Source organism: Sinocyclocheilus rhinocerous, unplaced genomic scaffold (assembly GCF_001515625.1).
Source record: "Sinocyclocheilus rhinocerous isolate Xijiao unplaced genomic scaffold, SAMN03320098_v1.1 scaffold1630, whole genome shotgun sequence".
Classification (NCBI taxonomy): domain Eukaryota; kingdom Metazoa; phylum Chordata; class Actinopteri; order Cypriniformes; family Cyprinidae; genus Sinocyclocheilus; species Sinocyclocheilus rhinocerous.
Window position 1 is genome coordinate 252,354 of NW_015664013.1, and position 18,255 is coordinate 270,608.

The 18,255-nt window shown below is 39.6% G+C and overlaps 3 protein-coding genes and 1 pseudogene across 3 annotated transcripts in view; 2 read left to right on the forward strand and 2 right to left on the reverse strand.

Annotated features, from left to right (window-relative positions):
• Window positions 1-4,322, reverse strand: part of LOC107729200 (otopetrin-2-like) — an 8,803-nt gene extending 4,481 nt beyond the window's left edge. The window contains exons 1-6 of the mRNA XM_016539631.1: window positions 4,279-4,322; window positions 3,034-3,416; window positions 2,705-2,841; window positions 2,255-2,313; window positions 1,753-1,874; window positions 740-1,554 (exon numbers count right to left, since the gene is read on the reverse strand). Coding sequence (XP_016395117.1) covers window positions 740-1,554; window positions 1,753-1,874; window positions 2,255-2,313; window positions 2,705-2,841; window positions 3,034-3,416; window positions 4,279-4,322 — 1,560 coding nt within the window. The remainder of the gene's footprint in view (window positions 1-739; window positions 1,555-1,752; window positions 1,875-2,254; window positions 2,314-2,704; window positions 2,842-3,033; window positions 3,417-4,278) is intronic.
• Window positions 4,323-5,846: 1,524 nt separating this feature from the next.
• ush1ga (Usher syndrome 1Ga (autosomal recessive)) lies at window positions 5,847-10,649 on the forward strand. Its single transcript, XM_016539640.1, has 3 exons — window positions 5,847-6,057; window positions 9,292-9,742; window positions 9,843-10,649. The coding sequence occupies exons 1-3, from the start codon at window positions 5,894-5,896 to the stop codon at window positions 10,647-10,649; spliced, it is 1,422 nt and encodes a 473-aa protein (XP_016395126.1). The 5' UTR covers window positions 5,847-5,893.
• A 1,850-nt stretch (window positions 10,650-12,499) lies between these two features.
• LOC107729201 (protein amnionless-like) lies at window positions 12,500-13,455 on the reverse strand. Its single transcript, XM_016539632.1, is given in 3 exon segments — window positions 12,500-12,998; window positions 13,000-13,178; window positions 13,402-13,455. Coding segments are annotated over 3 exon segments (732 nt in total).
• Window positions 13,456-14,802: 1,347 nt separating this feature from the next.
• Window positions 14,803-16,974, forward strand: LOC107729202 (Golgi apparatus membrane protein TVP23 homolog B-like; annotated as a pseudogene).
• The last annotated feature ends 1,281 nt before the right edge of the window (window positions 16,975-18,255 follow it).

Below are 18,255 nucleotides of genomic sequence, written 5' to 3' on the forward strand. Positions count from 1 at the left end.
TGATGCGTTAAAGACACAGAAATCTAGGAGTTATACACACATAGGATGCATTCAGAAAGGAACAGAAAGCATAGGATTTGGAGCGGCTTTTTAAAGCCACAAAATTGTGGCAAATAAGACAACCATCGTAGAGCGATCATTAATAATCAAGGTGCTTGCTCCACTCCCAGCTTCTTCTAATTTTGTTATGTGATGAGTAATAAATGTGATAGAAGTTAATCCGATGCATGGGTATGTTAATAAAACCATTAACCAACCATGAAAAAAATATGCAAGAATGTATCCTGTATGTATGCCCTCTAACTAGGGTTACAAAGTGGCTGAAACTTTCCCAAAATTTCCCAAATTTTCTAGAAGATTCCAAAAGATCATGTAAAGTTTCCAGACATCTTCCACCCCTTTGCAACCCTACCCCTAACTCAATAAAAAATATGGAGAGTCAGGTACGTACAATGACATTGCAGAGTAGCAGGAAGGCGCAGATCTCCTTAAGGATCCTCCTCTTCCAGGAGAGACGACCCTGAAGCAATGTCAACGGGATGGGTAGCGTGTGAGCTGGGACGATAGAGCTGCTCCGTCGCAAAGTGGCTGAAACTTTCCCAAAATTTCCCAAATTTTCTAGAAGATTCCAAAAGATCATGTAAAGTTTCCAGACATTCTGGAATGTTTCCGGAAATCTTCCACCCCTTTGCAACCCTACCCCTAACTCAATAAAAAATATGGAGAGTCAGGTACGTACAATGACATTGCAGAGTAGCAGGAAGGCGCAGATCTCCTTAAGGATCCTCCTCTTCCAGGAGAGTCGACCCTGAAGCAATGTCAACGGGATGGGTAGCGTGTGAGCTGGGACGATAGAGCTGCTCCGTCTTTCCGGGTCTCTCTCTCTTACAGCCATGACGTTGGCGAAGACGGTGGCTGTCTCCGGCTCTTTGAAAGGCTCCCGATGGAGGCCCTTGATGAGGAAGGCGTTCTGTAGGCACAACTGGATCACAGTCAGAATAGAATTGGCCAGGTTGAGCCCATTTATGTGCCCCAGGACCCCTGATGCCAGAACAGCTACTATAGTGAAGTAACAAATGAGGAACTGGCCCAGGGACGATCCCACAAGCAGTCCCACATCCAGACTCCGCGTAGGGTTCTTCCCAGACACCTGATCCCTCTTATCAATCCGGAAGATTATACAACCGATGAGAGTTGTGATGGACATCAGAAGGATGGCGACTATGTTCATGATGTAATGTATTATCAGAGCTTCCTCCTTCTTTTTTGGTTCCTCCTTGGCCACATCCACTTCGTACATCACAAACGTAGCCAGGCCCGCCACCAGAATGATCAGGCCAGCAATTGGACCGATTAGGACGTCCCACAGACTAAAGCGCACATTGTGGCTATGGTGATCATCCATCTGGCGGCCAACGTTTTTCCACATGACGTAGGCCATGGCTGATGCGAAGAGGCTGTACTCGATGTTGAAGGGATACAGGTAGTAGTAGACCTTTTCAAAGACATCGCACATGTTATGGCTACACTCGCATTCACTCGCTCCAGCGCGGCCTGAAAGAAAGACAACAGAGTGAGTCAATGCAATGCTCTACTTAATCTTCAAATGAAGCATATCGATGCAGGGTGTTTGATGTGAGAATTGCAGATTGGCTGATGATTGGAAGCCTCATGGCTAATGTTGGACTGCTATCTATACGAATGTGGTTTACTGATGTTAAGCACCTTGTGACGTGACATCGAATCTGTGACCATCGTTTGAAGAACTGTTGTATGAAGGGTCGGCTGGAGCCACTGTTTGATGGAGCGACTCCTCCGTCACTGCCATCATCCACACCACGAGGTTCGTAGACAGCGTCAACATCAGACCACAACTGCAATGAGAGAGTAAATATTACTATACAGTAATGCTAGCAGCCCTGTTTCATAGAAGAGAGTCAATGCACATGCCAGTATCCTATCAAACCCTCAGTCTGGCAAACATTTCCTTGAACTAACTTGTATGCTCATTGCTTCACACCGAGACGTCATACAGCTCTACAGTCAACGGGCTAGTCGTGGTGGTTACAAACAACTCATTTCCTTAACGGTTCTGAAAGGGTGTGATCATTTGCCTACATTTGTCAGACTTTCCCATTCATTTCTTTTCCTGACTACACGCTGAGGTCAAGAAAGTAAAAGACAAGGAAATAAATTGACAAAAGCAGATAACAACCAAAGTCTGCAAAACATCATCGACCACTTAGAAACTCACCGTGTGATGATTTGCTGTATCTGCACGCAGTCTTTTGCATGAACCCAGAGGACGTATGTCTGGAATATGGAAGAGAATATATTGAAATGATCTAGAAATACAAGAACAAATGGTAACACTTTATTTCGATAGTCCACTTTAGACATTCTATTAACAGTAAGTAACTTTGCAACTACATGTCAACTAGTAGTTAGTAGAGTATTAGTAGACTGTCTGCTTAATATCTTCTAACACTTTCTTTGTCAACATTCTACTAACCCTAAACCTACCCTAACAGTCTACTCTGAGAGTTAGTAGACATGTAGTTGCAAATTAATGATGATTAGCTGACATGTAGTTCACATGTAGTTACAAAGTTACTTATAGTTAATATAATGTCTAAAGTGGACTATCGAAATAAAGTGTAACCGAACAAATAACCTAAAACCGTTCTTTATAGTTTTAACCTACCTGCACAATGACAAACAGAGCTTGCACAGCAGGGAAGGCTATTTTCACAGGCGACTCGCAGTGTATACGACCCACGTAATAAATCATCTTGAAAATATCCATGATTACACTGCAGACGCCGAACAGAACCAGTCCACCTGATGAATACACAAGCAGAACATAAACACTTGAGACTAGATGTCTACAGAGTACACAACATTATGCAGCATCTTAGTGAGAACCCACATTTTCTTTCTGAAAGTTTTATTTACTCTAAGTGGAATTTGATTCAAAGCCATTTATCACCAGCCCTTTCAGAACTTGATTCGATCGTACAAATGAAGACTTACCTCTCAGCCAAACTGGTCCAGCATGACTGTCTTTGTAGAGCACTGCTTGGTACACCCTGGAAGTATGGATTTTGTAGTAAACCATCCATAAGGTGGTGAGAATGACGAGCAAGATGAGGAAAATCAGGAGATGAGAAGAGGTGATCTGGATCTTGTTGAAGACGGTTCCGCTCACTATGGCAATTCCCAGGAGCAGGATGTTTAAGGAGATGAATCCAGACAGAAGCCATCCCCAGTTGCGGCCATTCTCCACTGTTTTGAACCCTCCATGGGCAAGTACCGGATTGACCGTCTCTCCATGGGAGCTAACTTGAATGGTGGATATCTGGTTCTCGATGGCTTCAAGGTCTTGCTTTGTCATCATGTTTCTTGAATTAGAAGAGCTGTCCACGAGAAAACACAATTTGTCAAGTTGTAAGTGGAGCACTAAGAGTCCAAGTTGAAAAGAGTCTGCCGGATTTGTGGAGTATGAAGCATGCGAAGAACTTCTACAAGTAGTCAAGCAAAATAATAAGGAGTCTAGTTTCCTCAAGCTGTATAAATACTTAAACCCGCATAAGTATCCAACCAATCACCTGTCTTCTCTTCCGCTTACGTCTAGCCTTGCGTCTGTTTCACATCTGAAGGGACCTGCATCCTCAAATCTGACTTGACAATATTGGAAATCTAAAAATATTTCACCTTTGCTTGCACTGGACCAAAGCCAGCCAATAGCTCCCAGCTATTGTGATAACAGTGTATAACAAGAGGGCTACCTGCCTGACTTTTCTCTGCACTCTGTTTGGATGTTGAAGGAAATGTGAGGTACTGATCAGACACCTTCAGCTCTGAGTCATCAACAAATATTGAGCTTTTATTTACTTCAGTCATATCTGTTTTCAAAATATTAAGCCTTCATTTACTCAACTTATGGCAGTTTTCAGAATCATTGCGATATTGAGCCTCACCCGATTTCACTGTCAATGTTTGAGGACAATTGAATAGTGCATTGTTTCTTTTGTGTCCTGTGAGAGCAATGTATTAATGGTGATTATTAATGTTAAGACGCAGTATTAACAGGCACTTTTATCCATAGCGACTTGCAACATTATTAGCAGTTCCGCAATGCAGAATTCCAAAAGTAAACATAGTACAAAAGCTATATACTAGATTAATTGTCATATGCATTTGATGATTTTAAAATAGTACTATTCAGTATAACACAATTGATACTGATATGCATTTTGGTTAGTGTCCTTCACTTACCACGAGCAGAAACTGCTGGCCTGCTGAGGAGCGTGCCACCTCATGGCATATATATTCACTTGGTGACAATAATATACAGCCGTAAAACTGAAGGACCTGTAACCTGTCAGACACAACACACAGTACACAAATAATTAGAACAAAATGTATGAACAATTTGACACCACTCCCTACATTTGATCAATTACAAGAAATGGTTTTGTTTGTAGATTTAGCGGAAGTTTAACCCGTATGTGTGCATGTACGAGGCGTATATGATATATACATATGCGGCATATGATACGGCTTACGCAGGAACCGGCATGGCGCAGAGCTCTGGTCACCGTTACTGTATCATCACACCTCAATGCTGGTGTCACGACGGCTGATGATTTTATAAGGTTAATTGGGTGTTGAACGTGCTGTTCTCAGTTCTCCAATCTACTACTTTAAACCCTTTCTCGTGATGTTTATGGTGGTGTTATATAACATGTCTCAAGTTTACAGAGAACCATGTCATGTTAACATAATACCATAAATGGTTAGGTTTTTCTCACTGTAAAACTTTTTTTTTAAGTAACCCAAAAATGTAGCATGGAAACTGGGTTTATTTAAGTCAAAACTAATATGTAGCGCTGACTCACCCTTACGAAAAAGAATTTTATTCAAGTGTGCTATTAGTATACTTCTTTTAAACTAAAAATAGGAAAGTATACTTTTAGTCTACTTTTTATGTACTTCTCAGAAATGGGCTTTATGTACTTCTCAGAAATATACTTAAAATTACATTTAAGTATACTTGACTTATACTTAGCACAGTACACAAATAATTAGAACAAAATGTATGAACAATTTGGCATCTACCATACACCATGCAATTACAGGCATTATAAATCTTCAAACATCAGTGGTGGTGTGTATAATAATGCCACAGCGATGAGACATCATGATATATATATATGCCATCTATATATAACCCCCATAAAAATAAAATTGATGAGGTATTATAAAAAATATTGATTCAGCACATTTAAAACTACTATGACAACGTTCATGTGAAGACAACAATAGGCCTTATTAATGGCAGTTTACATTAAATCGTGAAATACAGTGAAAGTATTTGGCCACCAAAGCAGCAACTAAAGATATGATAACAAATAGTTTCATATCAAAGCAATATAGCACAAATCTACTTCTCAGGCTAAACATTTCTAAATAAATAAATAATAGAGGGATAATAAAAACTGACGTCATGTATCCACTAAAACGAACTGGTCAAGTCATTGCAAAAATGACTGCGAAAAGTGAAGGTAACTTTAATTCAAAATTTAGCATACTTTATTTGAATGTTTATTAAGCATTAAACAACTGTTTCTTAATGCTGTTCGTGTGTGTATGACTTTGAAGGAGGAAGCAGTATTCTTTTAAATCCAATATTATATTATTTCGAATCCCAAATGGGGAAAAGATTGCGTTTTGGAAGGACCGAGCAGAAGCCACACCCTCACGAGCAGCAGCGCGTCCGGGGTGTCCTTGGAAACTCCAAGTGCCTAACGCGCGCTGCAGCCGGTCAGGGGTTCAGACCTAATGCACAGAGCCCGTGAAAGAGTGATGGAGGCTGAGGTTCGAGATCACCATGAATGACAAATACCACAAGGCAGCTCGGGATGGCTACCTTGACTTGTTGAAAGAAGCGACGCGGAAGGACCTGAACGCTCCGGATGAAGATGGCATGACACCGACCCTATGGGCCGCTTACCACGGCAACCTGGAGGCGCTGCGGCTGATTGTAGGGAGAGGGTAAGACTGCGCGCCACTCCCTACATTTGATCAATTACAAGAAATGGTTTTGTTTGTAGATTTAGCGGAAGTTTAACCCGTATGTGTGCATGTACGAGGCGTATATGATATATACATATGCGGCATATGATACGGCTTACGCAGGAACCGGCATGGCGCAGAGCTCTGGTCACCGTTACTGTATCATCACACCTCAATGCTGGTGTCACGACGGCTGATGATTTTATAAGGTTAATTGGGTGTTGAACGTGCTGTTCTCAGTTCTCCAATCTACTACTTTAAACCCTTTCTCGTGATGTTTATGGTGGTGTTATATAACATGTCTCAAGTTTACAGAGAACCATGTCATGTTAACATAATACCATAAATGGTTAGGTTTTTCTCACTGTAAAACTTTTTTTTTAAGTAACCCAAAAATGTAGCATGGAAACTGGGTTTATTTAAGTCAAAACTAATATGTAGCGCTGACTCACCCTTACGAAAAAGAATTTTATTCAAGTGTGCTATTAGTATACTTCTTTTAAACTAAAAATAGGAAAGTATACTTTTAGTCTACTTTTTATGTACTTCTCAGAAATATACTTAAAATGACATTTAAGTATACTTGACTTATACTTAGAGAAAGCCTAAATATATTTTAGCTATAATTGTGCTCCTAGAATCGTGTTTTCATTGTAATATTGTAGGGGGCGCTAGTACACATCTTCTGTACAGAATTTCCAAAAAACACAAGTGAAGAAGAAACCGAAACAACAGATGCTTCCCACATGTATTCTAACACGATCATCAGACATAAAACAGTATCAAAACTGTGTAACATTATGGAATAAAATGTCGACCAATGAAGAGGTAATATGGTAAGGGCAATACTGACTTTGGCAAGTCAGATCAGGTAGAAAAAATCAACTGCAAGTTTTTACATTTTGGGCATAGCAAACCATAAGCATGAAAACCAAATTCTTATTAAAACAAATACTATTTTAGTGGTATTTTTTTCACGTTTTTGTGTTTCTGTGGCTCAGACTAGCAGAATGTGCCGTTAGCAACAGCACCAAGGTCACAGGTTCAATTCCCTGTTAATGCATGGACTGATTAAAAATGTATACCTTGAATGCACCTTAAGACAGATATACTGCCCTTGCTACTTCTTAGTGGCCCATATTCATTTGCAGTGTCATTTGAGTTGTTTTATCACTAACAACGTGGAAACAAATTCCACATTATGTGATCAACAGCCGCTCTGTTAATGCTGACGACAGTAGACAGATAAAAACGAACACACAAAAGCTGACCTGGTTTCCTTTGCGGACCTAGAGGCCCTTTATAAAAGCTCTTAATTGTGAAAAGTTCTCCCACTGTTCGGCAGCCTTGAATGGATAATCGGACTGTTTGACCATTGAAAGCCACTGGCTATCTCCTCCATGTAATGAAAAGCAAGCATCGTATTTTTATGGTAAGAACCAACTTATGCTTATGTACACATAGGGATTCAGTAATTAATCCCTTAATTTGGGTGTTTCTCTTCTGTAGTGATTAAGTCAATGCACAGCATGGCACTGACTGATCCCTGAAGCATGATTTCCCACGATATTACCTACCGTTTACAGAAAAAGGCATTCAAGAGGTCATTAGTGCATTGCGGTACATGAGAACAGACTCTGACCTGTCATGAACCATGCTATTAGAAGTTGCTAAGAATTAGGGACAGTAAAATGATGGTAAAAATAGCAACAGTAGTAAAAAATAGACATTTATGGGTGGTGGGGATCATATGACAGTCAATTGTTAAGTGGTGGTTGGAGATAGCATATGACATTATATAATACACCACTTCTCGTAATTTTATAATAATCTGCCAGTCATATGTCTGATTATCTGACAGTATTAGTGGGGTAAAAATGACAGTTCATAACTCATGGTCTAAGACCAGCTGCAGTACATGTCTAATCGGGTTGGATAAGGATTTATAAGGGTGTCTCATTTTATAGGGCAATAAATGAAGTTAATATATTTGATGGAGGTATTGGCATGCCAAAATCAAGGTCAGGCAGGTTAGCAGGTCATAATCCAAATTCTGGCTTGACCCAATAGCGCACACAGCTCCCTTTGCTAACTGTGAAAACCTTGCAGCTTTTTTCATCCATAATGCATCACTGCAAGGCTTCACCTGTCACCCATCAAATATTAATTAGGCTCAGCTAGCACTAGATGCAGAAAACAGAAAGATACAGCATAACTGTAAAGTGAAAACTCAAACTCTGAAACCAGCATTTTTCAGTGCAGTTTAAGTCACCTGTAGGTGTAGGTGGGGATATACTTTAGTTTCGTTTCAAGCAATCCAATTATCATATCGTAATGCATCCCACTGTAACGAGTCCGTGCAAAGTGTGTCGTATGGCAAGTAACATTAATACTGAGCTCTAATGGATATGTGTGACAATGTCTAATAGAGAATTCTGTATGTGTTTGTAGATATCTCAACACAACACTTCAGTAAACAAAATTCCAATGAGTGTGTGCTTAAAATGCATTTTCTAGAATAGTCTGCATTTTTTAATAGTTATATTGTGAACAGTCACTATCTATGTAGTTTTAAGCGGTCATAGATTAGAATATCATGGTATGATTTGACATTAATTCAGAATTTAGGTTCTTTGTTGATCAGACCTGTGGTTACAGTCTGAACACAGGAATTTAGTGTGACATCACCTATGCAACTCTATCATTCTTGCTAGTAAGGAGACACCCAGTTAGCTTCCTCTTATTCAAGCAGGTGATCAAATTACAGATCCAGTGCTCTGGGTCGGCATTAGGAGAGATAAACCTGGATTACTGGCTTAAATAAGAAAACTTAAGTAAGTAAGAAAAATAAGAGATTGTATGGGTTGTATAACACACCTGTTTGTTCTTCTTATGATGATTTTAGATATCAAATGTGTAGAGCACGTTGTTTCAGTTTCATAGACTTATGCATTATTTACTGGCCTTCACGGGTGACAAGCCAGTGCTGAAAACATAATCAAAAAATCATGGGATTGCCAGTGTAGTCTGAGCTATTCTTAGGATATAAAACAAGTGATAATGACAGCTTAGACAAGCCATATCCAGTTTCACCTAACACATGAAAGTGCAAATTATATTATATATAAAGGCCATAGGGTCTGAGTAGTAGTTTCACAGAGGTCACAATTAAATGCCACACCTGATATGGATCTATCACGGCTCTACTTTCAGGGGGAACCCAGATAAGTGTGACATATGGGGGAACACGCCACTCCACCTGGCTGCCTCCAATGGCCATCTCAACTGCCTGTCCTTCCTGGTGTCGTTTGGTGCCAACTTGTGGTGCCTGGACAACGACTACCACACGCCTCTGGACATGGCTGCCACCAAGAACCACATGGCTTGCGTGCGCTATCTGGACTCCATCGCTGCCAAGCAGACAGCCCTCAATCCCAAGCTAGTAAGCAAACTGAAGGACCGGGCTTTCCGCGATGCTGAACGCCGCATCAAGGAATGCGTTAAACTGCAGCAGAAGCACCGGCGGCGTATGGAGCGTAAATTTCAGAGAGAGACAATGGAAGCATCGGTCTCTGATGCCATGAGCTTCTCCAGCTACGCCAGCAGCACCTTGAGTCGCAAGTTACGCCACTTCAACACTGCCACTAGTGTGCCATACTCCCAGGTCAGATTTTCTCCAATTGCTCTGAAATGCTTAAATATTTGATTGTTTGGTTACAAGCCACAGTCACTGAAGCTACACTTGTACCATCTTTTCGCTCTAGGCTACTCTCCATGCCACAGCCAGGGGCAAAACTAAGATCCAGAAGAAGCTTGAGAAGAAGAAGCAAGGTGATGGGACATTCAAGATTTACGAAGATGGCAGGAAGAGTGTCCGCTCTTTGTCTGGCCTACAACTAGGCAACGACGTCATGTTTCTAAAGCAGGGAACGTACGTCAACCCTAAGGATCGGTCTCGTCGTAACATACGTGATATGTTCCGTAATGACAGCGAGGATGCTGTCTCACGTGCCATCAGTGAACCCGACCTGCACGGTCATGATGTAGACCACTCAGAGATCAGCACAGACTCGGGCCACGACTCGCTCTTCAACCGTCCCGGCCTGGGCACCATGGTTTTTCGCCGCAACTATGTGAGCGGTGGACTTTTTGGCATCGGTAGCAGAGATGAAGGCAGTCTAGCAAGCAGCGAACGGGTCGATAACGTGCGCCTCCGCAGTCGGATGCATCGCGAGCCCGGTCTGGACGACGATAGCATCGGAAGCGCCCGTAGCCTGCAAGAGAGGAACATACAGGAGCTGCCATGGGAAGAGGTGGAGTTGGGGCTGGATGATGATGATGAGCCTGACACTAGCCCTCTGGAAGTGTTCCTAGCCACACAAAGCATGAACGAGTTCATTCCTATCTTCAAAAGAGAAAAGATTGACCTGGATGCCCTGTTGCTGTGCTCAGATGATGACATCAAGAGCATTCACATCCCCTTGGGACCCCGCAAGAAGATCATAGACAGCTGTCAGCGCAGAATGGAAACCATGGAGGACCCAGGCTGCATAGAAGACACTGAGTTGTGAAGTTCTGCCCTTAATGTCTGTTTTTACCTCAGTGAATGTTGAAGAAAAAGCAAGAGTTTACAGAACCATTGTTCCGTTTTTCTTTGAAGATGGTAATAGTTACTTCATCAACATTTGGCCAATGCACCAGATATGCTTAAGAAAAAGAAGTCTAAAACAGGAGTGTCCAGTCCTGCTCCTGGAGGGCCACTTTCCTGCAGAGTTTAGCTCTGGAAGTTTCTACTGATCCTGGAGACCTCGATTAGCTGGTTCAGGTGTGTTTAATTGGGGAAGTCAACGAAATGAAAACAACCTGTGGTATGAAGAGAGAGTCTCTTGTAATAATTTTTTATAGAGAGATTTATAGAGGACTAATGTTGAAATAGCTGAAATATTACCTCTGTAACAGCTGGCTATATTACCTCTTTAACTGACACAAACAACGCAATATGCATAAAAATGGTAATTCGGTTCAAATTGAATGGTTATCACGTGTCATGTGGCAAATGCAGAGAGTGAAAATGAGGTCACATCTCATTACACGCACTCTTAATCTCATAATATTTCTGCCCCCATGGGGCATATATCTCAGTGCCTGTGCATTCTGTGCCAGCACATTTCTAGACAAAATGTCATTTAAGACATAACTTGTGTATATAAGTTGACAAATGTTTCATAATTCTTTTTTAGTCATTCAAAGCTCAGTATCTGGTACACAACATAGTGGTAATTGTACCGTTGTTATTTTTGTTAATACACGGAGAGATTTGGATACATGATGTAGGCTGATGGCAGCTTTGGCTAGTTGATGGACAGCTGAAGTGTGAGCTGTAAATGGTGAAGTGTACAGTAAATGGATTAACAGAATCTGATGTCAGTGTTGCTGTTGTGGGGACTGTATGTAGGATAAAAGCACCCTCACATTATGTTACACATAATGTTTGCATGTATCTGGCCATAACGCGTGTGACGCATGGTTGAGTTAGCATACACAGAGAGCCCTTTGTTGATCCTTGAGGTTTAACTTGTGGAGCGTAGACCTCATTACCGCCGAGTCATTTCGTTTATCACAACAGTAGATTTCTGGTTGAACTAAAGTATATTGTCAGTAAACACACTAGGGTTCACGCACAGGTCTGCAGTATAGCAGGTTCTTGAAAGCCTATCTGTGCTTGAGCTTTAACATGATGTCTTCCTTCAATATTTGTGAACACAAACAGCATTTACAGCCATGTTTTATAATGCATACATCAACTTTATTTATAATGTTATTTGTTGGTATGTAACTATTAAATTCATAATCTTGACATTTTTGCAAAATTTGTTTTTGTGTGTCTGATCATTTGTTTTGATTAACGTGTTGACCTTTAAAGTGGGAAATGGTCTAGACAATACGTTTTGGTAAGTATTAAAGTGCTGCATCTACTTTTGCCTCGCCTAGTGCAAACTGCAATAGATAGGGGTCAGCAAACTTTTATTATAAGTGTGATCTCTTACAGGGCTGTTCAAAGCCTACAGAGAAGAAAAGGCTGTAAACGTAATGGCTGAAGAAACAAATGACCCCTTAGGGTATGACAATATTTATACTAAATATCCTGCCTGACATCAGGACAAAGATCATATATGATTCATCAGAACTAACCGGAAGACACAAAGCAACTTGCACGGACTCAAGATGACAGCTCCACCTTACAATGAACCAGAGCTAGTAAGGTCATGAGGGAATGCTTATGGTGCTTTTCCACTGCGTGGTACGACTCGGCTCGGCACGGCTCAGTACGGTACGGTACGGCACGGCTCCGCTCGGCACGGTTTGCGTTTCCACTGCAGTTTAGTACCGCTTTAGAGTGGGCGGGATTATTCACATGTCGTTATAGTTGCGCCGCCTCACAGCCTGAACCGCCAACTTTTAGGGAGGAGGAGCCATGGAAATGCAGTTTGCCAGAATTGGATGTCAGGTACTGAGAAAACTCAGAGCTGCTGGTGAACTTTTTCCCAAGTACAGACACACTCTTCACGGGCACGTCATGATCAGATGAAACGTCCACACGGAATGAGGTGGTCTCTCGAAATACCACGTCGTCATACTGGCATGGGACACTCTCCTCGTGGACTGAAAACTGATATGTACCTCTGTGCAGGTCGTTGATAGTGGTCGCAGCCACCCACATCGTTGGATCGAACCATTTCATAGATTCGGAGTCTTTAAAGTGTGCCGTGACCCCAGATCCACAACCAGGATCTCCACCTTCTCTTACAGTAAACCCAGCGCCAGATGCCAGAATCAGTTCTCCATCCACCGGCAAGCTCATTCCAGTGATAGTGTGAGCCGTTTCGACATACACTGATACTTTCCTCTGAGCTAAAAACCACTTGGTCATTACCGCAGGGTACAGAGCCTTTATCCCAGTTGGTAGCGTTTTCAAAATTGGTGTCTGGAATCCATTGCTTGTAGAGTGCGTTAACAAAATGTAAAATGCAAAGGAAAAGCAAGACGTTGTGTCGAAGAGCCATGGTGAAAGGAATGGGTAGGAAGAAAGACAGAGTGACCTTTGGTCAGTCACTAACGGTGCGACTGTCACATGCGTGCTCACTCTTTAACTTAGTGACAAATTCACAGGAGCTGTTTTGTCAGTAAAACATCTACTACAATGACAAAACAGGCACACATCAAGACTACTATAAAATATTTAATAGGCAAACTGTTGGCACTCTGTTGTGTACTTCTAGCAGCGGGTTTCATGAAAAACATGGTATAGGATAGGAGAAAAACCTCCCTCTCTCTGTCTCTCTCGCTCATGTTTCTTCTTAAAAGTAGTGGTGCCATGTTGGCAGAATACATTGTTACTGCAGTATATACAGTGTTGTAATTACTGTGATTTCGAGATGACAACACGTCACACTCTACTTGGAGCTGTCCACACCCTTGGACTCGGAACTATCGCACTATCAATGCCTAAACATAGCGCCTAATGAATCTGAGGGGGTCAGGTGTTACAAGTTGTAGCTCTCAGAAAACTCCCAGTTCACAAGTTGTAATTACGAGTTCTGCGAGAACGTGAACGCTTTTTACAAGTTGGAATCTCGTAATCACTGTAATTACAATATGGCATGAACGCACCTTTAGCCACTGAATTTGCCCTCCAAATACATGACATCCAATTCAACGTCAGCAAACCCAAAATTTACAAAATGATTTACAGCCAAATAGTGGTTCTGATTGGCTAATTTGACTTGGTAGGTAATGGGGTGTTTATCCGTGATACTACAAAAAATAATTAAATAAAAACAAAAAAAATACCTAGAAGGATTAGCACATTCATATGCTACAATTACACAGTTCTCCAAGTTACTCTGGTACTACCTTGTATATGTAAAAAAAAAAAAAAAAAAAAAAATGTGTTTTGTATTTTAAATTGTGTTAATCCTGGCTTTTGCTATTATTCAGCACTAAAAAAAGGAATGGTGACATAGAACAGCTAGTCAGATAATGGACCAATTAAAACTGTTTGTGAATACTGGATAAGGATTTTTTTGCATGTACAAATCTTTGTATAACTTTTTTATTTATTTATTTATTATTATTATTATTTTTTTATAATTATATTTTGTAGCATAACTCGTCTGAAAAAGAACCCCACTTTATTTTTGTATGTGATTTCATTTAGGAATCATTATATGAGCCACCATCCTAAAGGAGGAAAGCTCAAATAGGGTATATGTCGAACATCAACTGACCAAACCCGGAAAACAGGTCTCATTGCTTCCGCTTGTCGGAGAACGTGTTAACAGCCGTATTAAATAATAGCGATATCTATGGACTTTTAAGATAATCAGTTAAACTAGCTAGCTGTTTTTATTGATGACGTTTTATTCAATTTTTATATCTAAATGTGAAAAGAATAAAAAAAAAAAAACTTTTAGATATCAGTCCGCATATGTGATGGACATTGGTTATGATCATCATTGGTATGAAGGCATCTTGAGTAAAACTGCTTCATATTTAACTAAGCATATGCAAAACGCTTGAACCGGAAGCGACGAGACCCGGTTAACAGAATACGGAAGTCTGTTGCGCATAACCCCTATTAAATATTAGTAACGTTTGCTTCTCATAGAGTGAGCACGTGTGTTTACATACACGTCAGCAGGAAATAAGACTACCTGCACCAACATGAACAGACAGGTGAGTTGTCACGTATATTTCCTTTAAAGAAATCTGTTATGAAAGAGCCGTCAATGACTATATGTAGAGTTTTGCATCTTCGGTCATGTTTAAGTGCAGCTTAAAAAAAATACCGGTTGCATTATACATAAAATTCAGAATCACTTTAAATGTCGTAGTGTTAAAACTTGAACTGATACAGTGTGTTTTGAAGGACTCTCAGGGTGAAGTGCCATTATTCCATGAGGATGAAAATGCGTTTAGGGAGAAGAAATCAAATATCAAGTGAGTTTTTAGAGTAAATTGTTTGACATTAAGTGACATTTAAAACTGCGAGAATGTAGATCTCATATTACAGTGAGCAGTCTAATGCAATACATATTTCTTGTTTCTTTAAAAAAATACAAATTCAGTCATAAAGATTAGTATATAAATAATGGTTTGTTCTTCTCAGACATCCTCTGGCTTGTTTCTTTAATCTTTTCTTCCGCACAAGTGCCATCTTGATCTACCTCCTCTGTGAGTTTCTCAGCCGAAGTTTTATTGCAAACATGGTCACCATCATTTTACTTCTGTCATGTGACTTCTGGACAGTAAAGGTGAGCATGGAGTCAACATGAAATCTTTCTTAATACACATTCTCCTCTTAATACTTCATCTTATTATTGCTTTGACTTCAAGAATGTATAATAAATCAGGTCTTCTCTATGAAGCACATTTCTGAAAGTTTCTGTTTTTTTTTTTTATATAAGAATGTGACGGGGCGGCTGTTGGTGGGCTTGAGATGGTGGAATCAGGTTGATGAAGAAGGTCACAGTCATTGGATGTTTGAATCCAGATCAGTGAGTCTCACCACCCACGACTTTACAATACTGCAGGATATTAAAAATATTTGCAACTATGGAAGTCAACCATATAATAAAAATCAAGTTTATGATTGTGACTAACAATACTGAGGTAATGTACAACTTTAAAATATAGCTATAGCTAACTTTTATCGCAGCTCGAACAAAGTTTAATGATCATGCTTTGTCACTGTTAGTGAATGTGTAAAACATTCAGTTGTGTAATTCTTTTAAAGAGTTAGGGATTTCCTCTTTTGAGTCACGGTGTTCAAATATTAAAAGGGTACACTGTAAAAAATAAGTGTAATTTTAACTGTAAAATTTTGTAAAAACGCTACGGGAAAAAACTGTTAATAGGTTAATACAAATGTGAAATTCTGTCGTCATTTACTAACCCTCATGTTGTTCCAGACCAATATTGACATTATTTGTTCTGTGGAACACTAAAGGAGAATTGTTGAGGATCTTGTCAAGCACCAAACAGAATAAAAAAGTCACATGATAGCTTTGTGTGAAAAACAGAAGTTGAAATTCATATTTATTGTACGTAATAAAACAGTAAAACTGTCCTCCGCTGCAAATCTCAAATCTTACTTTCAATTTCTGCATATTTGAACATGCTGATCATGAATATGAGCTTTTTTAGCTTGTCAAATTGTGAACCATTACTTTTATGTTAAAGAGCTGTGTTAACTAAGATTCTTCAAAATGTCTCCTTTTGTGTCCCACACTTAGAAAAATACCATACACGTGAAACAATGTAAGGGAGAATGAATAATGAGACAATTTCATTTTTGACTGAACGATTTCTTTCATTTCTATTTATTTGATCTATTTCCTTACAGGGAACCAGTAAAAATGTTGTCTCAAACTCTGATTCACGGATTTTCTGATTTGGTCTGATCGTGTGCCCAGTGTTTTGGGCTTTCTTTGTGTTTAGTTCCCTTTTTTCCTTCAACATAAAGTGGTTGGTGAGTTTTTAAATTCTCTCGAATGCATCAGTTTGTTGCGTAAAACCTTTGAGCTGTGAGCTGTAACCTTCCTAATGTGTGTGTGTGTGTGTGTGTGTGCGTGTGTACCTGGTATTTATCACGTTATGGGGACCAAATGTCCCCACAAGGATAGTAATACTAGTAAATTTTGACCTTGTGGGGACATTTTTGAGGTCCCCATGAGGGTGTGTGTGTAGGCGGTTATGATCATGGGATTTGTGCTGCAGTGGGCTAATCTATATGGATATGTGCGATGCAAAGTAGGTGGTGCAACCAAACTGAAGAACATGGCAACTAATTACTTTGGCCTTAAGCTCTTCAAAAAGGTAACATTGACTTTTTAGAGAAATACAATAGTCTATATAATAAACTTCTTAATATTTTTTAACTGTTCTTTATTCATGTACAGGTAGTAGACAAACCAGAGGGACCCTAATTTGACTGTGGCTGGCTTAATTTTATTGACCAGCAAGTGTTTTCCCCTCATTTTGTCTGGTTGAGCTATTTTTTTTTTTTTCAAACTAATCATTATAATTTTTATGGAAAATTCTTCCTTCTTCTTCATGTTCCCATTGACAGCTTTTCTTTTTTTCTTTTTTTTTTGCTAGATTGGTCAAACTTTGTGTTGCCTTATCAGTGTATATAATATGATCATTAATGAGATATATTATATGTATAAAACGTTAAAAAAAAATTCACATTAAAATCTTTTGAGTACAGTGCTGATCTAAAAAGTATATGTCTTAATAATAATTACAATTATAAAGCATTGTAAAGTCTCCTTCAGCCTATCACGTGACGTGATGCACACCGTGTGTGATCCTTCAGCTGGTCTCCAGATGTCTCTGTTGCTTCACATAGAATGTGTTACTTTAGAAACTCTGCAGTGATCAAAGGTTCAATTACCTTTAAACAATACTTGAGAATGTAAGTATTAAGATCTTAAAGGGGTCATATGATGCGATTTCAATTTTTCCTTTCTCTTTGGAGTGTTACAAGCTCTTGGTGCATAAAGAAGATCTGTAAAGTTGCTAAGACTAAAGTCTCAAATACCACATGGAGCACATGGATGCCATTGATTATGCTATAGTAAAACTGAACATTTTCACCTCATGCTATATCAAAGAAGGAGAAATTCAATAAAAACGACTTCTTAAAGTCTGTGAGCCTTGTGATGGACTGGTCATTCATCCAGGGAGTTTCCCCACCTGTGGCTCAAGATGCAGGGTTAGGCTCCAGCTCCCCGTGACCCTAATAAGTATAAAATGGTTTGGATAATGGAATGGAATGGATGGATGACTTCTTAAAAGTTATATTTAAAGATGCAGTTCACAACTTTGAAGGCATTTTTTAAAATTATTAAACATTTTCAGAACAAAATAAAGTTCAAATTAAAGAATTTAAAAAAAAATGGACTGCAGTTTAAGCTTACAGAACTTCAATGACCAATCATAAATGCCTGTTTTAAATTTTCAGAACAAATTCAAGTTCAAAACAAAGAACTACATTTTTTTGGTCTAAAATTAATCAAATATAACGTAGAATGACAGTAAAATACTTTTATAATCATAAGAAATTACCCAAATTACCCCACTCCTACCATTTTAACAAACTTGTATCATGTT